The 22278-nt window shown below is 39.3% G+C and overlaps 1 protein-coding gene across 6 annotated transcripts; it reads left to right on the top strand.

The window, feature by feature from the left end:
* The first annotated feature begins 215 nt into the window (after nt 1-215).
* On the top strand, nt 216-22042 carry LOC131946064 (uncharacterized). 6 transcript variants are annotated; one of them, XM_059306703.1, is made up of 26 exons: nt 216-262; nt 969-1022; nt 1333-1449; nt 2345-2464; nt 2745-2930; nt 4295-4381; nt 5853-6359; nt 7434-7535; nt 8503-8632; nt 10525-10669; nt 10758-10864; nt 11171-11278; nt 11509-11558; nt 11841-12025; nt 12596-12643; nt 12983-13106; nt 13791-13913; nt 14636-14738; nt 15042-15118; nt 15542-15684; nt 16514-16670; nt 17580-17690; nt 18400-18512; nt 19229-19362; nt 19499-19669; nt 21531-22042. In XM_059306703.1, the coding sequence occupies exons 5-26, from the start codon at nt 2820-2822 to the stop codon at nt 21638-21640; spliced, it is 2946 nt and encodes a 981-aa protein (XP_059162686.1). In that variant the 5' UTR covers nt 216-262; nt 969-1022; nt 1333-1449; nt 2345-2464; nt 2745-2819; the 3' UTR covers nt 21641-22042. The 6 variants fall into 6 exon arrangements, with proteins under 6 accessions (XP_059162686.1, XP_059162685.1, XP_059162684.1 ...); XM_059306702.1 differs by lacking the exon at nt 216-262 and adding an exon at nt 378-411; XM_059306701.1 differs by lacking the exon at nt 216-262 and adding an exon at nt 428-476.
* The last annotated feature ends 236 nt before the right edge of the window (nt 22043-22278 follow it).

Genomic DNA, 22278 nt, shown 5'->3' with positions numbered 1-22278 from the left:
GTAGCTGATTAAAGTATGCTCTTTGCAAATTATGTTTAGAAAAAGAATTTGCTGAAATTGCAATTCAAGATGAAGGTGGCAATCCGGATACTGCCATGGTGGATGAGAAGGGTCGGATACAGCTCAGCAAGAAGCAGAGAGCATCCCTAAAGGATGGGTCAGGTGGAGGTCTAGACTTGTTTGATGAAGATCATTGGGTGAGTTGTAATCCCTAAAGGATGGGTCAGGTGGAGGTCTAGACTTGTTTGATGAAGATCATTGGGTGAGTTGTAATCCCTAAAGGATGGGTCAGGTGGAGGTCTAGACTTGTTTGATGAAGGTCACTGGGTGAGTTGTAATCCCTAAAGGATGGGTCAGGTGGAGGTCTAGACTTCAGGTGGAGGTCTAGACTTGTTTGATGAAGGTCACTGGGTGAGTTGTAATCCCTAAAGGATGGTTCAGTTGGAGGTCTAGACTTGTTTGATGAAGATCATTGGGTGAGTTGTAATCCCTAAAGGATGGGTCAGGTCTAGTCTTGTTTGATGAAGATCACTGGGTGAGTTGTAATCCCTAAAGGATGGGTCAGGTGGAGGTCTAGACTTGTTTGATGAAGATCACTGGGTGAGTTTTAATCCCTAAAGGATGGGTCAGGTGGAGGTCTAGACTTCAGGTGGAGGTCTAGACTTCAGGTGGAGGTCTAGACTTCAGGTGGAGGTCTAGACTTCAGGTGGAGGTCTAGACTTGTTTGATGAAGATCACTGGGTGAGTTGTAATCCCTAAAGGATGGGTCAGGTGGAGGTCTAGACTTGTTTGATGAAGATCACTGGGTGAGTTGTAATCTAGAGTTAGTGCTGCTGCTTTGTTGAAAAAAATTGGATAATAATGTAGGTACATCATTGAATGGAAGTACAGTACTATTTCTTGTTTATTGTTCAATGTTGTTTTAAATTAAGTTCTGTTCCTTATGATTGAAGTTTTAACTTTTTCAGAATTCTATACCAACAGATCAAATAAGTGACAAGTTTGCTCAATACAGAAAGCTAGTATGTCATTACGTTTTTATCTTAGTTGGCCATGACATGATCTGTTGCATAGATTTTACACCTGAAACTTTGTTTTAAGTTCAAATATATATTTGTTTAGCAAGTAAACTCTTAGTATTTTTAAGATAAGCACTACTAAAACATTTTTATAAGGTTTTGAAAATGTTTTATATCTTTATACTACCCCCTTTATAACACACACACACACACCCCAACAATTTTTTTTTTAAATGTATCTCACTTTGTCATTGTATCTTTGCAAATGATTTTTTTAAAACTGATTTTTGTTTTGCTGGTAATGTTTACATAGACGACCACCAAGATCCAGGATTTAGAAGAGCAGCTTCAGTTGACCACAGCCAAAACTAAACGTAAGGTGGCCACACTCAAGGACCAGTTTCAACAACACAAGACCAAATGGGATGCTGTAAGTACATGCAACCATGGCATATATTTAGCTTGCTACAAATGGGATGCTGTAAGTACATGCAACCATGGCATATATTTAGCTTGCTACAAATGGGATGCTGTAAGTACATGCAACTATGGCAACTACAAATGGGATGCTGTAAGTACATGCAACCATGGCATTTATTTAGCTTACTACAGATGGGATGCTGTAAGTACATGCAACCATGGCATTTATTTAGCTTGCTACAAATGGGATGCTGTAAGTACATGCAACCATGGCATTTATTTAGCTTACTACAGATAGGATGCTGTAAGTACATGCAACCATGGCATATATTTAGCTTGCTACAAATGGGATGCTGTAAGTACATGCAACTATGGCAACTACAAATGGGATGCTGCAAGTTACTTACTTAAAAAACTCACGCTACCAAATCTTGATACATAAAGTGGGAGTTCATTCTATATTAATTGATTCATTAACACGTGTATACATTTGATTTAATGCTTCTAAAAATAATATTATACTTGTTTGGAGAAACTGGTGACCAGAAAAATGCGCACTAAAAATGTGCAACTGAAAACTGCACACAACAAAGTGCTCAATGGTATTTTTTGTTAAATTGATAATTTAGAAAAGAAAGACTACATGTAGCTTACATTGAAGTAAAATAAAATGTTTTTGCAAAATGTGGCCAAAGAAAATAGTTAAACATTAGGAGTTAGTATTGGCTTAATTTTCACTTTTTGCAGTTTTTGGTGACATTTTTTCATGTCACATTTTTCTGGGACCTAGAGAAACTACCGAATGATTAAAATCTTTGTATCAATTAAAAAGTATTATAGAAAAGTCTAAATTGTCTTTGGAAGCATTTGTTCCATTATAACAAAAACTGTCCAACTGTTTTCAGGAAAGAAAGGTTTTAATAGAGCAGGTGGACCAGACTCTCAGGCTACAGAAAGATGCAGAGAAGGAGGCTGATGCTGCACTGAATCAACTGGAAGAATTCATCACTGAGCAAGAAAAAATTGTAGGTTTGCTTTATTTTTATTGTTTTATTTATTGTAGATTTACTTTAATTAGTATAGGAGTGTTGGATTTTTTATTCCAAGCCTCTTCATTTTAACTTATCCTGTTTTTACTTTAGTCTCATTTTTACATTTCTAATCAATTGTCTAAATTTTAAAAATCTTATCTTTTGTAAACTACTGTTTGTTCTTTTATATTTGTCAATGAATTCTCATGTTGTTATATTATTATTTTAACCGTGGAATGCTGCCGCCAATAACAACTTCACATTGCTCCAACAGGAATATGAAGAAGAAAGCAAGCGTAAAGACATACAGACTGGTGCCAGCCTGCAGGACAGTGCCAGTCCTGTCCAGATGACCACTGTCCAGACACCAGGCTCCCCCAAGACATCCTCCAGCACCACCTTGAACCCTGACTCTGAGCAAGAGCTCCTGAGGCTGATGCAACAGACAGATGATGCCAAGGTACTAGATTTAGTTTTAGTTGGCCCAGACAACATCAGAGATTTGGTTGTAGTAAGCCCAGTCAACATCACAGATTTAGTTGGCCCAGTCAACATCACAAATGTAATTTTAGTTGGGCCAGTCAACATCACAGATTTAGTTTTAGTTGGCCCAGTCAACATCAGAGATTTAGTTTTAGTTGGCCTAGTCAACATCACAAATGTAATTTTAGTTGGCCCAGTCAACATCACAGATTTAGTTGGCCCAGTCAACAACACAGATTTAGTTTTAGTTGGCCCATCTAATCACCATTGTAGATTTAATTTAGTTGACCAGTGGTAGCCTACATCACCATTGTAGATTTAATTTAGTTGACCAGTGGTTAGCCTTCATCATCCTTGTAGATTTGGTCTAGTCACCATTGTCATTTTATAATGGAAGTTCTGCTAGACTCCAATCAGTACAAGAACCAAAAACAATAAAACACAAGAATGTATGAGTTTATGAAATTTATTACAAAACAAAAAAGAATTAAAAACTGAACCGCTATATATCAGTCTTTATTCTTCAACAAAACCTAAAGTAAAATTTGTTATAATAATGTAATGAAGTAGTTAAATGTTTTCCAGAATGTTTTTTGTAGATTGTAGAAAGTACTGATAAAAAACACATAATAAATTTTTAAAAGTATACAAGCAAGCATGTTACAAAATTTGTTGTGTAAATTTGTAGTGGACTTAGAGAGACCTCAACTGTTGTGAAATCTGAGCGCATTACATAGTTTATTCAGTCTTTTCTTTTTTATATGCGTCACATTTTAGACATGTTAGCTACATTGCAAGACTAGATTTGAAGAGTCGTCAAATGCGTTCAGTTTTGTCAGATCAGAATTTTTTGTGCTGCTTGACTTAGTACACTGGACCATTTTTTACTACCAGAACATGGTGTTTTAGGGGAAAGATTTGACGATAAATGTTAGGAATTTTCTTTTACATTTTGAAAGAGAGAGAACATTTTTTAAAGATAAAAATTGGTTGAATTAATGCTCTTTCTAATATCTATAAAACAGTTGGGCGAATAAATGGTTTATTTTTTACAACAATAATTAAATAACTCAAATATTGCAGATATTTTTTCAACCGGAGTTCAATATCTTTTTTATTCAAGTAAAAATTTATTGGTCTACCTTCTTTAGTTATACCTGACACTTATAGTATAGATAAGCGTACCTTTACTTATTTCATCCATACATCAGCCAATGACGTTTTACTAGCCAGCTTTCAATGGTTTTAATTTGTGTTTATTTACACTTAGCTGCCTTTGTATTTACACCTAGCTGCCTAGCCATTTCTAGTTTGTAATTTTTTGTTGGTCATGGCAATAAGGTGCGAGAGATGAACGCCCGGCTAGGCACATGTGTGTCTGCCCCCCCTACTCTTGATGTGGACTCTCCCAATGCTCTCAAATCTCAGGTGAGTTGTGCCATGTTCCATCACAGAGCTGGACACATTGTCTTGCCTTACTTTTTTAAATTCTATTTTAATTTTAGTGCTCACTTTAAATACAGGTTTTGTCTTTCAAGCTCATGTTTGATTTTATAGCATGTGATGCCCACTTTGTGCAAGATTTTATAGTGACTAGCATGAGTCCACTTTAGGAATGAAAACATTTTACATGATAAGCATGTGTCCACTTCAGGAATGAAAGAATTTTACATGATAAGCATGTGTCCACTTTAGGAATGAAAGAATTTTACATGATAAGCATGTGTCCACTTCAGGAATGAAAGAATTTTACATGATAAGCATGTGTCCACTTTAGGAATAAAAGAATTTTACACGATAAGCATGTGTCCACTTTGTGAAGGGTCATATCATAAAGATTTGCATGTGTGTGAGATACCTATATTACAGTAGTTAATTTATAGACATTTAATGATGGGTTACGTATGTTTTAGATATTTGCATCCAACAACGCTCAACTTGTTTTTTTTCTTATTTCTGTATTTGCAAGTAGAACAAAATTAAAGGTTTCACTTCTGACAATAATCTTTGCAATACTTTACTTATACAATTATTTTCTCATTTATATTTATCTATCATAGTAAAAAGTTAACATTAATTTTCTAATTTAGTTCTGATTTATCTATCACATTAAAAAGTTAACATCAATTTTCTTAGCTTATAATTAAAATATTTTTTAACTACCTAGAAATGCTTAGCTACTTTCTTCATTTTCTTAATTTTTAGATTAGGGTACACGACTTAAGTCAACTAACCTCCCATATTATAGCTGGTTAGGATAAGGGTACATGACTTAAGTCAACTAACCTCCCATATTATAGCTGGTTAGGATAAGGGTACATGACTTAAGTCAACTAACTTCCCATATTACAGCAGGTTAGGGTACATGACTTAAGTCAACTAACTTCCCATATTACAGCAGGTTTAGGTACACGACTTAAGTCAACTAACCTCCCATATTAAAGCAGGTTAGGGCACATGACTTAAGTCAACTAACCTCCCATATTAAAGCAGGTTAGGGTACATGACTTAAGTCAACTAACTTCCCATATTACAGCAGGTTTAGGTATATGACTTAAGTCAACTACCTTCCATATTTCAGCAGATTAGGGCACATGACTTAAGTCAACTAATCTCCCATATTACAGCAGGTTTAGGTACATGACTTAAGTCAACTAACCTCCCATATTACAGCAGGTTAGGGCACATGACTTAAGTCAACTAACCTCCCATATTACACCAGGTTAGGGCACATGACTTAAGTCAACTAACCTCCCATATTACAGCAGGTTAGGGTACATGACTTAAGTCAACTAACCTCCCATATTACAGCAGGTTAGGGCACATGACTTAAGTCAACTTCCCATATTACAGCAGGTTAGGGCAAATGACTTAAGTCAACTAACCTCCCATATTACAGCAGGTCAATTCATCTGAGCAGGACACATCAGCACAGGGTTCATTCACTGAGCTTCCATTGTTGAATATTTCTGAGCAGACTTATGACAACTCTGCTTCACCTGGATTAATTAATCTTCCTGAGCCTGTTCTAGAATCTGTAGTTGAAAGTATGGACCAGCCAGCAACAGAACTTGTTGACCTTGACCCTGCCACATTGGCAGTAAAGTCTGACAGTACAGATGTATTAGCCAGAGAAAATTCACCTGAAGACAAACATGAAGCACTAGGTTCACAGTTAAGTCACAGTAAAGATAATTCTGCTGTAAGCTTTAGTCCCGTCAAAGACAGGAGAGAATCTTTGAAGATAGTTGATAAAGAGAGCATTGACAGGGACTCAACTCTGGGTGAATTTGACCCTCTGAGGGACACAGTTTCAGATATGTCTGACCGTACTCCATCCTTGGACTCTGTGAAACAAACATCCGCTGGCGGCCACACAGGGAAGCTAAGGGCCAGACTGGCTAAGGTAGACAACTGGTTTACTCTGCTGTGTTCTCAGGTTGCCTCCCTGTATCTGCTCAGTTCATCCCATGTAACCTGCATGCTGTGTGACACAATGTATTACTTCCCCTCATCTATTCCTAAATATCATGTATATCAGATTAACATATTGTGTGATAATGTTCTCAGCTAAAATTGATAGCCCACTGTATACAGCAAGTTTAGATGAACTTGTTGTTTAGTTATATGGAGTTGTTAGCACATTTTAGTCACATTGTTGATTAACAAATTAACATACTCATTCAGTTGCACCCTATAATGTTTACTAAAACATCCAGTGAATCAAAACATTCTACATGATTTTATGTAGCTAATACACTTTTATAATTGAAACAAAATAGGTGTTGTGAATTTGGCTATATTATTTTCTATACCTAAAAGTTTTGATAATTTTTCACAAATGCAAACCTGTGTTCAGAAGCTACTATTATATTAAAAGTCTAAATTTTAAAAAAAATTGTTTATGTATTAATGATAGGCAAATAAGGACATTTTTTTAAAATCAGGAAGTATTTCAGTCATGGAAAATATTTACCCCCACCTACATTAGCATCCATTGCATGTTTTATTTAAATGATATATATCTTGCCTGTGTTTGACATATTCTATATTTACATTGTGATATCTAAACTAACATGTACATAGCTACTGTCTGTAAACCTTTCTCACTTGTTTACACACTGATTAAAACTAATACATGTTTTAAAACTAATTTAAACTAATCTTCTTCGTAGAGCAATTTACTGTTTGCACTTAATTCTATTTGCTGTAATTAGTTGCCAAAAACATCTCAATTATAACTGTTAAAATTTATTAGAATTAATGAATGCATTTCAATAACATAAAAGATTTATTCCATCTTTGACAGCAGACATTTTCAGTATCACTAAAGTGAAACGGCAAATTATTTGTATTGAATTTCTAACAATTAAACAGCTGTATTAAATTAAGCATCAAATTGTGCTGTTATGACCTATGTCTGTGTGTGTATGTATGTAGTATTTGTGTCTAACTATAGAACTGCTTGCTTGGTCCCCAGTCCCTGTCATCTGTGGAAGTTTCTAAAGTGGATGGCACAACAGAGGAGGAAATTAGGGCATCTTCAGCACAGAGCAGGGCATCACTCAGGCACCAGTACAAGGTAGGGATAACTTGTACACCAGTACAAGGTAGGGATAACTTGTGCACCAGTACAAGGTAGGGATAACTTTGTACACCTGTACAAGGTAGGGATAACTTGTGGATGGCACAACAGAGGAGGAAATTAGGGCATCTTCAGCACAGAGCAGGGCATCACTCAGGCACCAGTACAAGGTAGGGATAACTTGTGCACCAGTACAAGGTAGGGATAACTTGTGCACCAGTACAAGGTAGGGATAACTTGTATGCCAGTACAAGGTAGGGATAAGTTGTATGCCAGTACACGGTAGGGATAACTTGTGCACCAGTACAAGGTAGGGATAACTTTGTACACCTGTACAAGGTAGGGATAACTTGTGGATGGCACAACAGAGGAGGAAATTAGGGCATCTTCAGCACAGAGCAGGGCATCTCTCAGGCACCAGTACAAGGTAGGGATAACTTGTACACCAGTACAAGGTAGGGATAACTTGTGCACCAGTACAAGGTAGGGATAACTTTGTACACCTGTACAAGGTAGGGATAACTTGTGGATGGCACAACAGAGGAGGAAATTAGGGCATCTTCAGCACAGAGCAGGGCATCTCTCAGGCACCAGTACAAGGTAGGGATAACTTGTACACCAGTACAAGGTAGGGATAACTTGTGCACCAGTACAAGGTAGGGATAACTTTGTACACCTGTACAAGGTAGGGATAACTTGTGCACCAGTACAAGATAGGGATAACTTGTAGACCAGTACAAGGTAGGAATAACATATACGCCAGTACAGGTGGAGGTAACTTGTACACTAGTACAAGGTGGAGATAACTTGTACACCAGTACAAGGTAGGGATAACTTGTACACCAGTACAAGGTAGAGATAACGTACAGTGGGGATAACCATGTGAACAGTAGAGGGTAAATATATTAAAACCAGTAGAACAGTACAAGATAGAAACAAATGCACCACAATTGTCATGTTTCAGGTGAAACTAGGAGAGGCCAAACTTGCAGCAGAAGATCGCAGGTCCAAATCACCAGCCATCCAGCTGACTACACAGATCACCATTGATGATGACCTGATACTTGAAGAGGAAGAGGATGATGAATTTGGTGGTGAGTTAGATGTTTGTTTTATGCCTGATACTTGAAGAGGAAGAGGATGATGAATTTGGTGGTGAGTTAGATGTTTGTTTTATGCCTGATACTTGAAGAGGAAGAGGACGGTGAATTTGCTGGTGAGTTAGATGTTTGTTTTATGCCTGATACTTGAAGAGGAAGAGGACGATGAATTTACTGGTGAGTTAGATGTTTGTTTTACGCCTGATACTTGAAGAGGAAGAAGACGATGAATTTGCTGGTGAGTTAGATGTTTGTTTTATGCCTGATACTTGAAGAGGAAGAAGACGATGAATTTGCTGGTGAGTTAGATGTTTGTTTTATGCCTGATACTTGAAGAGGAAGAGGACGATGAATTTACTGGTGAGTTAGATGTTTGTTTTATGCCTGATACTTGAAGAGGAAGAAGACGATGAATTAGCTGGTGAGTTAGATGTTTGTTTTATGCCTGATACTTGAAGAGGAAGAGGACGATGAATTTACTGGTGAGTTAGATGTTTGTTTTATGCCTGATACTTGAAGAGGAAGAGGATGATGAATTTGGTGGTGAGTTAGATGTTTGTTTTATGCCTGATACTTGAAGAGGAGGAAGACGATGAATTTGCTGGTGAGTTAGATGTTTGTTTTATGCCTGATACTTGAAGAGGAGGAAGACGATGAATTTGCTGGTGAGTTAGATGTTTGTTTTATGCCTGATACTTGAAGAGGAGGAAGACGATGAATTTGCTGGTGAGTTAGATGTTTGTTTTATGCCTGATACTTGAAGAGGAGGAAGACGATGAATTTGCTGGTGAGTTAGATGTTTGTTTTATGCCTGATACTTGAAGAGGAGGAAGACGATGAATTTGCTGGTGAGTTAGATGTTTGTTTTATGCCTGATACTTGAAGAGGAGGAAGACGATGAATTTGCTGGTGAGTTAGATGTTTGTTTTATGCCTGATACTTGAAGAGGAAGAGGACGATGAATTTGGTGGTGAGTTAGATGTTTGTTTTATGCCTGATACTTGAAGAGGAAGAGGACGATGAATTTGGTGGTGAGTTAGATGTTTGTTTTATGCCTGATACTTGATGAGGAAGAGGACGATGAATTTGGTGGTGAGTTAGATGTTTGTTTTATGCCTGAGGTATCTAAAGTTTGGCCAATCTGACAATCAAAAAAGAATGCTTCAAATATTTTCTTTGAAACAGTTGATGATAAAGCAATTCTTAAGCATGTATTATTTGTAATGTTTTTTGTTAGCTGTCCATCATACACTCTTTGTGCCAACATGAAACACTCACTATAAAAATTATAACAGTCTTCCTGTGGCTAATCACTGTAAAGAAACCAAACACAATATTAAAACAGACTTTTGTCTGACCACTCTCCAATACTGTCATACTTAAAAAAACTGGCTGAAGTTGGAAACTCAGTTCATACAAAGATTTAGCGTTTAAGCACTTGATGGTTTAAACAAACAGGTTTTCTATCCCCAACATAACATTACACATAGGCGTAGCCAGGGGGGGGTGCGGACAGCACCGGGTGACACCATTTAGGGGGTGACACCAAGGCAAAAAAATAGCACAATATATATAGAGAAATTTGAGGGGGGGGGGGGGTTGCAAATCAAAAATTTAAAAAGTTTGTCCCTGGGAAAGGTTGCTACGCCTCTGGGGGGTGACACCATTAAGTGCCGCTCTGGGTGACACCAGTCCTCGCTACGCCACTGACATTACGTCATGGTTTCTATCCCCAACATAACAGTATGTCATGTTTTCTATCCCTAATATAAAATTATGTCATGTTTTCTAACATAACATGACGTGATGTTTTCTATCCCCAACATAACATTACGTCTTGTTTTCTATCCCCAGTATAACATTATGTCATGTTTTCTATCCCCCAGACTCATCAGTGATTGACACAAGCACCTCACCCCTACCAGAACACAAAAGTGTATCCCGTCTATCCAGCCTACCCAACCAAGAATCCAAGGATCCATCCGGCATCCAGAAACTTCTCTCTGCCCAGAGAGTCCAGAAGATAATTACGTAAGTCACAGACTCTAGTCAGCTCAAGTTTTTAAACAAAGTCCCTTTGTTCATCAACTGATTTACTTCCTCTCCCCCTCCACCACAGGAAAGGTATCTCACTACTAGAACACCCCCTGTTGAAAGAGTACCTCAAGGTCTATGATGGTGTCCTAGGCTTTAAAGATGCTGTGGGGAAAATTTTCCTAGATAAAGGTGAGCTGTTGTGACAATGTGTTAGTTCTTATAGCAATGGGGTAGCAGATCAATTTGTCTTAGTTCTTATAGGGTAGCAGATCAATTTTCTAATGCCAGATTCACATGACAAGGGTTGGGTAGTTATGGTAGCATAAACCTTGACTACAGCCTGCTGTATTTCTCAGGAGTTTTATTTTATACTTGATCTTGTGGTTACCTTTTGGTTCACACTTTAACACATTTGATTACATGTCAGTGCTTATGGATTATGGACTATGTCAGTGTCCTATGATATGGTTTTTATGTCAGTGTCTTGTGTTTTAGATTATATGTCAGCTCACCAGATGATGTCTGACCTTGAGGCTGTGACCTTTGACCGAACTAAAAAAGCCATGCCACAGATAGAGGAACTCACTCAAAATGTTCTCTATGGTAAATTCACTACTGTGTCACCATCATTAACACCACTATCCTGCATCGCCACTGTCTCTAATGGCATGTCACCACTCTCACTACCAACCTGTGTCACCACTACTCACCAATGTCAGTGTGTCACTACTGTTCTCTACTATCATCATTGTTTTCTAATGAAGTCCTTTAGAGTAAAAACAGTAGATGTTATATAAAACCTCATGAAATACTTTCAATGTTTTTCTTTACAGTTTTGGAGGAAGTTAGCTCCCTTGTAAACAGTGTACTTGTGTTTGAGAGGGTAGGTACAAGTTTTGTTATTTTAGATGGTCTGTTTCTATTCTCTTCCCACATTTTTGTCTTTTGAGAATTTTTCATGTGAGGTTGTACAATATGTTTCTGTTTCTGATGATAAAAAAAAGATCATCCATGTCACTATTGATACATGTGGAATGTCAAGCCAAGTAGAAAACATCTTAGTCTCCCCTGATACATCTAGTCTAATTAATTAACTTCCTCACAAGGTTGGTCCCATATAACCTGTGTCCAACATCTTGTACCAACCTTTTTGTCTCATCTCCAGGAGCCCCCTGTTTCAGCACTGAATGCCTTCTCAAGGGAGACAACCCAGCAACCACCAAATGAATTTTCCCAGGACCAGGAGTTGTCCCCCTCCCTGCCCAAAGACAGCTCAGTTGTCTCCCTGCAGACCAGCAACTTGTCAGACCAGCTCCACATCAAGGAGCTTCAGGACCAGTACATGCAGCTGTAAGATATGCATTACTTTCATATGGTGTAAGATATGCATAGTTTTCAGATGGTGTAGGCAGTGCCGGTGCCCTAGGCAAAACTTATTAAAAAGTGTGCGCCCCCCCCAATTTTTTTCTGAACCCCAAATTATATGTATAATATATAAATAAATATTAATATATATGTATATATATTATATATATATAAATATATATATATATATATAAGTAAACTGTCTCACAAAATTTTAAATTAAACCACTTAACTTATTTCATTGCAAAGTTTATCCATCATGAGACAACAAACCACACAAACTCATTTATGGTCTGTAGTAATCGAGTTTTAAATATCCCAATTATGCTGGCCGAAATTATGAAACAAAGAAAGTTGATTATGTGAAATGGTTTCCCGTGTTCGTAAACATCAGGCGCTGTACTACCCAACTACGCTGTAGAACATTACAGTGAACATTTATACATTGAGGAAAGTGCCTGCAACTATCCAGAGCCTCTAGAAATGTTTAACTTTAAGGATGCTTTGATTTTTTAAATTCTTTCTTTAACACATGTTACTCTAAATACAATTTAGGCAACAACAGCTTGAAGAGGATCGCAGAAATCATCAGGAACAGATACAGTAAGTTTACTTAGCTACCTTTTTTTAAACATTGAGTTTAAAGAATTTTATTAGTGTAGCCTTTGTTGAACGGTGTATGAGTGGTCAAACTAATTAGTGTAGCCTTGTGTATGAGTGGTCAAACTAATTAGTGTAGCCTTGTGTATGAGTGGTCAAACTAATTAGTGTAGCCTTGTGTATGAGTGGTCAAACTAATTAGTGTAGCCTTGTGTATGAGTGGTCAAACTAATTAGTGTAGCCTTGTGTATGAGTGGTCAAACTAATTAGTGTAGCCTTGTGTATGAGTGGTCAAACTAAATAGTGTAGCCTTGTGTATGAGTGGTCAAACTAAATATCCAGGCACAACACTGTGGTCATGATGGAGATGCAGGAAACAATAAATGATCTTCAGAGAGAGTTGTCTTCCCTTGAAAAGTCTCCCATGAGAACTAAGTCTGCCTTGTCTAATGGCAGAGGGGCTAATGTAAGTCTCCTTACTGGGGCTAATGTACATCTTGTTAGAGGGCTAGTGTAAATCTTGTTAGAGGGCTAATGTAAGTCTTCTTACTTAGAGGGGCTAATGTAAGTCTTCTTACTTAGAGTGGCTAATGTAAGTCTTCTTACTTAGAGGGGCTAATGTAAGTCTTCTTACTTAGAGGGGCTAATGTAAGTCTTCTTACTTAGAGGGGCTAATGTAAGTCTCTTAGAGGGGCTAATGTAAGTCTTCTTACTTAGAGAGGCTAATTTAATTCTTACTTAGAGGGGCTAATGTAACTCTTCTTACTTAGAGGGGCTAATGTAACTCTTCTTACTTAGAGGGGCTAATGTAAGTCTTCTTACTTAGAGAGGCTAATTTAAGTCTCCTTAGAGGAGCTAATGTAAACCTTTGTGGCAATAAAGGGGCTAATGATTGTGTTTGTAGTAATAGAGGGACTAGTGATTGTGTTTGTAGTAATAGAGGGACTAGTGATTGTGTTTGTAGTAATAGAGGGGCTAATGATTGTGTTTGTGGTAATAGAGATCTAATGATTATATTAATAGAGGGGCTAATGATTGTGTTTGTAGTAATAGAGGGGCTGGTGATTGTGTTTGTAGCAATAGAAGGGCTAATGAATGTATTTGTAGCAATAGAAGTTCTAATGACTGTGTTCTCCCATTTGTCAAGCAGGTGTACCACAAGTCTCCATCTCCTGAAGCCTCTGTCATGTTCACCAGACTTGACTCTGAGAGAAATGCCAAGATCATGAAGAAGGCTGTCATGACTGATAAACTGGACCCTGAGAAATACAAGGTGACCACATTGCTTGAACTGTCCAAACCAGTCTGACTCAATTTGCACACCAATCTGTCCCAATTTACACATCCTACCAGCAAAACTTTGTGCACCCAAAAACACCAGTGTTAAACTTTTTGTATAGTTCATTCATGCTAATCATACAGGACTACATTAAAAACATGATGACAACAAAGTTTTATGTTACAAACGATTGTCCTCCTTGTGTGAACATGCTTGGGTGTGTAATTTTGCTTGTTTTTACATGGTCTGTTTAGCTGCTTAGCTTTTAAATATATTTATTAGTCATATTCACTGCTTTGTATCACACAACATTCAGGACTAGTTAAGTTCTTCAAGCCTAGCGATCATGGGGCAGATTAAAGATAAAGTTCCCTCTTCAAACCTGACAGTCCGTGGGGCAAGTGGAGTAGAGTTCGCCTGTTTCTGTGATCTTAGCAAATGAAGGTTTAGTTTGGTCAGCACTATGCCCAGCCGCATTTACTTTCCCCAACCTAAGTCAGGTACCAGTCAGAGCTTGGATGACTCAGAGACATTGTACAGTCATAAGTCAAAACTAAGACCCAAATCAAGACATTTCGGCTAGCGACCAAACGCCCTACCATTCAATCATGTCGTCCCATATTTAGGACTAGATGTAGGCAGTAATGTTGAGGCTACAGGATTGAGCTATAATATTTTATTCAGGATGAATATTTGAAACCTTTTATTTCTAATAGGAAGCCGTTTCTCGTATGGATGAATATGTAAGCCTTCCAGCTCAGCGATTTGTACATCTTGTACAAAAATATGTCCATCATATGAGAATGAAAGAAATTGAAGGTATGTTTTTAGAATATTGGATCAGGTTTTAAACTGATGTGATTTGACTTCAAGAAGATCAAATTTTGTACTGCTACTTGTTTTCCTTGAGCCCAAATTTATTTTGTTCATTGAACACTAAACCTTGGTATTATAATGATGCGTACTGGGCATCTCACCACACCTTTGGCAGCAGGGGCAAGGGTTAGGACTTAGATAAGTAAGTTAGGGTAGCCTCTCCCAGCATTTATAAAAAAAAAAAAAAAAAAAAAAATATGTGAAGATGGATATGCTGTTGATTAGATGTGTGGTTGTGTTGTTTAGAGAAAGTCAAGAACAGCAGCAGCATAGATGGTGAGGTCTATCAAGTCCTCAACAAGATGGAGAATTTACAGAACAAGGTGAGGCTTTTCATTCTTCCATGGACAATACTCTTGCTACTTTACATTGTTCATTAACACAGTTAATTCATAGGATGTTGTTTTGAATTGTTATTTATAATATAACTACAAGTAGGACAGGATACATATTATTATATTGTAAAACCAGGTGTGTTTGTTTGATTATCATGAACAGTATTCAACGTTTTAAAAATTCACACTTTAAACTAACTTATAGAAAAGTAATTCAATGGAAACTACAAATGTAATCAAAGTTAGCATATGAACAATTTTTTATGATGAAGAAGAGTTTTTAGATAGAAATGTAACCAAAGTAAACACCTGGACTAAACCATTTTTATGATAAAGAAGAGTTTTTAAACAAACACCAGATAGAAATGTAACCAAAGTTAGCACCTGGACTAAACCATTTTTTGCCATCAGAGAGCCAAGCAGTGGGCCAAGAAGATGGATGAGATGGGACTAGAGAGGCTCAAGCTGGCCAACCTGCTGATGGACACACTGGACAACATTGAGCAGGAGTCTGGTCTCTTCCTCATCAAGCCCATGTACTCGTACCACGCCAGGTCAGTTTTTTATGGCAGCTTGATTTGTACCACGCCAGGTCAGTTTTTTATGGCTGTTTGATTTGTACCACGCCAGGTCACTTTTTTATGGCTGCTTGATTTGTACCACGCCAGGTCACTTTTTTATGGCTGTTTGATTTGTACCACGCCAGGTCACTTTTTTATGGCTGTTTGATTTGTACCACGCCAGGTCACTTTTTTATGGCTGTTTGATTTGTACCACGCCAGGTCAGTTTTTGATTTGTACCACGCCAGGTCACTTTTTTATGGCTGTTTGATTTGTACCACGCCAGGTCAGTTTTTTATGGCTGCATGATTTGTTCTGGCAAAACATTCTCAGTTTATGCCATTTATTTTATCATCATCTTCTCCCGTTCATGCCCAAAGCACATGGGGCAGATAAGGTTCATCTGTTTCAATGACTGGCTTACAAGGGGATAATGTGGTGAGCAATATACCCAGCCACCTTTGTTTTTGTAAAGTAAGTCAGGTACTCATCAGAGCTGAGTGGACTCAAGGACATTCTACAATCACTAGTCCAAACCGAGGTCCAAACTCAAGACCTTGGGTCTAGCAGCCAATTGCTCTACTATTCCACCACACCATCCACTAACCATTTATTTAGAATCTAGATATGCTTGAAACTGGGTGGATTTCTGAAATTTTTTTATTAAAAAATTATTTTTACATTTGCCTGAAGTTAGACAAGTATCATATTTCCTTTGGATTTTGTATTATTTTTAAAATTTTAAGTACACAGGTGGCTAACTTTTGAACAGTTAAATCTTCTGTTAATATCATGGTTAAAGGACTATTTTGCTCTCTCTAGAGAAGCGAGGCCTGTCTATGGCAGGAAAAGGACAGTTGCCACAAAGCTGCGTCAAAGTGTCGTCCAAACAAAAGATACGGGCGGCTCATTTATACCTGCACCAACCCCAGCCAACAACTTTAGGCACATCCGTCATGACCATCTTCAACAGTTGGTTGTAAGTTGGGCTGTGTTTAGTGGGTGTGGAGGGGTGTGTTTAGTGGGTGTGGAGGGGTGTGTTTGGTGGGTGTGGAGGGGTGTGTTTAATGGAGCAGGCTCTTTTATACCTGCACCAACCCCAGCCAACAACTTTAGGCACATCCGTCATGATCATCCTCAACAGTTGGTTGTAAGTTGGGCTGTGTTTGGTGGGTGTGGTGGGGTGTGTTTAGTGGGTGTGGAGGGGTGTGTTTAATGTAGCAGGCTCTTTTATACCTGCACCAACCCCAGCCAACAACTTTAGGCACATCCGTCATAATCACCTTCAACAGTTGGTTGTAAGTTGGGCTGTGTTTGGTGGCTGTGGAGGGGTGTGTTTGGTGGGTGTGGTGGGGTGTGTTTGGTGGGTGTGGAGGGGTGTGTTTAATGGAGTAGGCTGGGGTGTGGTGTTAACATACATTGGGGTGTGATTAGTGGGATGTTGTGTTTGGAGACATTGGGGTGTTGTTTGACTAAAGCTTACTTTTTCTGTTTGTTTTTGTGTTGGTAGGTTGAGGTTAGGTTGATTGTTAGCTACTAATTTGTTCCCATGTTAAATGTCAGGCTACTAATTTGTTCCCATGTTAAATGTCAGGCTACTAATTTGTTCCCATGTTAAATGTCAGGCTACTAATTTGTTCCCATGTTAAATGTCAGGCTACTAATTTGTTGAATGTCAGGCTACTAATTTGTTCCCATGTTAAATGTCAGGCTACTAATTTGTTCCCATGTTAAATGTCAGGCTACTAATTTGTTGAATGTCAGGCTACTAATTTGTTCCCATGTTAAATGTCAGGCTACTAATTTGTTCCCATGTCAAATGTCAGGCTATTAATTTGTTCCCATGTCAAATGTCAGGCTATTAATTTGTTCCCATGTCAAATGTCAGGCGACATCCTCTGACAAAAGAGTTCCTGACCCTGTTTATGACAACAGACAGGTCAAGGTCACTGGCAATGGAATGACATCTTCACTGAGCTCTGCTAAAGGGATGTGGAACGTGAGTCTTTTGATTGGGGTTTTGGGAGACTGATTTGATTGGGTTTTGGGAGACTGATTTGATTGGGGTTTTGGGAGACTGATTTGATTGGGTTTTGGGAGACTGATTTGATTGCAGTTTTGGGAGACTGATTTGATTGGGGTTTTGGGAGACTGATTTGATTGGGTTTTGGGAGACTGATTTGATTGGGGTTTTGGGAGACTGATTTGATTGGGGCTGGGGTTTTGGGAGACTGATTTGATTGGGGTTTTGGGAGACTGATTTCAGTTCACTTTTTAACATAAGTAAATTAATAAATGAGTAATGTGTAAACAAAACCTTGTCAAGTTATAACTGAGAAATGTCAACTAAATAGACATAGATTGAAAGAAATAACATTGACCTAGATTGAAAGAGATGACATTGACCTAGATTGAAAGAAATGACATTGACCTAGATTGAAAGAAATGACATTGACCTAGATTGAAAGAAATAACATTGACCTAGATTGAAAGAAATGACATTGACCTAGATTGAAAGAAATGACATTGACCTAGATTGAAAGAAATGACATTGACCTAGATTGAAAGAAATGACATTGATCTAGATTGAAATAAATGACATAAACCTAGATTGAAAGAAATGACATTGACCTAGATTGAAAGAAATGACATTGACCTAGATTGAAAGAAATGACATTGACCTAGATTGAAAAAATGTTATGTTTCAGATGCAAGCATCACACTCCTGGAATTATAAAGATGACATAATTAATTCCCTCAACACACCCAGAATCCTAGAACTTGACATCAACAGAATGTTAATTGGTCAAAATAACATAAGGTTTGTACATTTCAAAATAACATAATGTATATACATTTCAAAATAACATACGGTATATACATTTCCATTATGTTTGCTTGGAACAATATTTAAAATATTTTAACCTTCTTTTTTATTTGCTTGAAATTTTTATTCTAATTCTGTACAATTTTAATACATAGTTTTTAAAAAACATTATTATCAAATGAGATAAAAATGGCAAATAGAATACCTAACAAAAGCCATTTAGCTATGATAAAAATTAAATATATATAACTATTCATTGCTATGTTGGTTGTGGTTTTTACAAAATGAAAATTGGTGAGGTCTCTCCCTTCATTTTATTAGAAAAGAATAATATGACTAATAAAATCAATTGTTAAAAAGTAGAAATTGAAATAAAAGATTTTGATCAGCTAAAGGTATGCCCAGCTCCTTTTACTTTCCTGAGAGTCTGGAGTTTCTTTTAAGCATGTCTTAGAGGCACCGCCAAACCCCTCTCCCATCCCTGAAGCATGTCTACCTCCCGCAAAAGAAATAGAATTTATATACAAAATATATACTTCAACCAGTGTCAGCCCCCCCCCCCCCCCCTGGAAATTTAAGTTTGCCTTAATGGAAAGTTTCAAGTGCACCCCCCATCCCCTTGAGAAAAATGTTTGTAAAAAGCACTGCTAGAGTCAGTCTTGTGCTCTACCTATGGACCACAACAGTCATTAGGCCATTTTTGATTACAGCACCAAAGTACCATTTCCCCAAAGTGAAGACAGACTGGTCAACGCCCACCAGAACACCCTGCGGTCCTATGTAACAGTCAACAGACCCACAGCCCCCCTGGGTGGGGACACAACAGAAAGACGGCCATCTTCAGGTACTGTACAGTGGTATCTTGTGTTCAGCAGTGATGAGTTGTTAGAAATTGTAATGTCAAGTTTATCAGTGCTTTAAATATCAAATTGATATTGCTTAGAATGGTGCAGGAAATAATTGTCACTGTGATTTGTCAGGGCGAGACTCAGCCAGTTCTGGGGGCTCGTCAAAGTCCAGTAAAAGAGTGGTCATCTCTGAGGTGGACCGGGAGATCCCAGCGGCCATGCCAGCAGCTGCCCCACTCCCTCCCATAGCGCCAGTCTCTGGTCCCAGAGAGGACTCGCAGGATTCCCTCGGCAGCAGTACAGGTGAGGGTAGCTATACAGGTGAGGTGAGGGTAGCTATACAGGTGAGGTGAGGGTAGCTATACAGGTGAGGGTAGCTATATAGGTGAGGTGGGGGTAGCCACACAGGTGAGGGTAGTTATACAGGTGAGGGTAGCTATACAGGTGAGGGTAGCTATACAGGTGAGGGTAGCAGTACAGGTTAGGGTAGCTATACAGGTGAGGGTAGCCATACAGGTGAGGGTAGCTATACAGGTGAGGTGGGGGTAGCTATACAGGTGAGGGTAGCTATACAGGTGAGGTGGGGGTAGCCATACAGGTGGGGGTAGCTATACAGGTGAGGGTAGCAGTACAGGTTAGGGTAGCTATACAGGTGAGGTGGGGGTAGCCATACAGGTGGGGGTAGCTATACAGGTGAGGGTAGCAGTACAGGTGAGGGTAGCAGTACAGGTGAGGGTAGCTATACAGGTGAGGGTAGCTATACAGGTGAGGTGGCTATACAGGTGAGGTGGGGGTAGCTATACAGGTGAGGGTAGCAGTACAGGTGAGGGTAGCTATACAGGTGAGGGTAGCTATACAGGTGAGGTGGCTATACAGGTGAGGTGGGGGTAGCTATACAGGTGAGGGTAGCCATACAGGTGAGGTGGCTATACAGGTGAGGTGAGGGTAGCTTTACAGGTGTAGTGGGGGTAGCTATACAGGTGAGGGTAGCTATACAGGTGAGGGTAGCTATACAGGTGAGGGTAGCTGTACAGGTGAGGGTAGCTATACAGGTGTAGTGGGGGTAGCTATACAGGTGAGGGTAGCTATACAGGTGAGGTGAGGGTAGCTATACAGGTGTAGTGGGGGTAGCTATACAGGTGTAGTGGGGGTAGCTATACAGGTGAGGGTAGCTATACAGGTGAGGGTAGCTATACAGGTGAGGGTAGCTATACAGGTGAGGGTAGCTATACAGGTGTAGTGGGGGTAGCTATACAGGTGAGGGTAGCTATACAGGTGAGGGTAGCTATACAGGTGAGGGTAGCTATACAGGTGAGGGTAGCTATACAGGTGAGGGTAGCTATACAGGTGAGGGTAGCTATACAGGTGAGGGTAGCTATACAGGTGAGGGTAGCTATACAGGTGAGGGTAGCCACACAGGTGAGGGTAGCTATACAGGTGAGGTGGGGTAGCTATACAGGTGAGGTGGGGGTAGCCACATAGGTAAGGGTAGCTATACAGGTGAGGGTAGCTGTACAGGTGAGGGTAGCTATACAGGTGAGGTGAGGGTAGCTATACAGGTGAGGTGAGGGTAGCTATACAGGTGAGGTTGGGGTAGCCACACAGGTGAGGGTAGCTATACAGGTGAGGGTAGCTATACAGGTGAGGTGGGGGTAGCCACACAGGTGAGGGTAGCCATACAGGTGAGGTGGGGGTAGCCACACAGGTGAGGTGGGGTTTGCCACACAGGTGAGGTGAGGGTAGCCACACAGGTGTGGGTAGCTATACAGGTGAGGTGAGGGTAGCTATACAGGTGAGGGTAGCTTTACAGGTGAGGGTAGCTATAAAGGTGAGTTGGGGGTAGCCACACAGGTGAGGTGAGGGTAGCTATACAGGTAAGGTGGGGTAGCCAAACAGGTGAGGCGAGGGTAGCCACACAGGTGAGGGTAGCTATAAAGGTGAGGTGAGAGTAGCCACACAGGTGAGGTGGGGGTAGACATACAGGTGTATTGGTTGTAGCTATACAGGTGTAGTGGGGGTAGCTATACAGGTGTGGTGGGGGTTAACATCACACATCAGAAACAGACAGTAAGTACACAGATAGCCTCATCAAATGTAGCCACAAATACATCAGTACTAGCCACACATGATGGTAGCCCCCTTACTGTCCCCCTCTCCTCCCCAGAACCCCCTCGCAGTCCAGCTGGGTCGTCCCTACACCCATCAGCCCATGACCCCCACTCCAGACAGTCAGGACGCTACTCCACACCAACAGACACAGACAACGAGATGTGATTCTCATCCAAGGGATTTAACCCCAGCCTGTCTGCTCGCCTCCCCTGGCTATAGGTGTCAGATGGTAGTCAAAACTTGTCATAGATTTCAAGATTAGCAACTCTTAAAACCCATGTCAAAATGTCTTGTGTACAAAAATATTTTTGTCTGGTGGCAAAACTGCTGAAGGTGACTGTTTTTAGAACTACTAGTGATACAAATTTTTACCATAGGGACTACTGGTGATACAATGTTTACCACAGGAATTACTGGTGATACAATGTTTACCACAGGAATTACTGGTGATACAATGTTTGCCACAGGTGATATGATGTTTACCATTACATGAACCTCATTTCTTTAGTTTACACATCTCTGTGATACAAAACTTTTACTTGCCAATAAATATTGATTTTATCAACTCTTGTTTGAGTTGTTGTTTGAGTTGTTGATTAAGTTGTTGATGTTTTGAGGAGCCTGCTTGGTCAGCTAGTAGCCTTCACCCAAAAATCTCTGACTAATGGGTACCTTGTTGAGCATAGGGAAAGAAAGCTGGACATAGTGCTGACCACTCTACCCCTCCCCCCTTTTTTTATTTTACAGATTAACTCTACTTCAGCTGCTCATTGTGTCTGGCATAAATTGAAAAAACTGCTGAA

This window comes from Physella acuta, unplaced genomic scaffold, assembly GCF_028476545.2.
Source record: "Physella acuta isolate Inbredline_101_S28 unplaced genomic scaffold, ASM2847654v3 ptg000544l, whole genome shotgun sequence".
Classification (NCBI taxonomy): Eukaryota; Metazoa; Mollusca; class Gastropoda; family Physidae; genus Physella; species Physella acuta.
The sequence above is the reverse complement of the archived record's forward strand: the minus strand, read 5'-3'. Positions and strand labels throughout refer to the sequence as shown.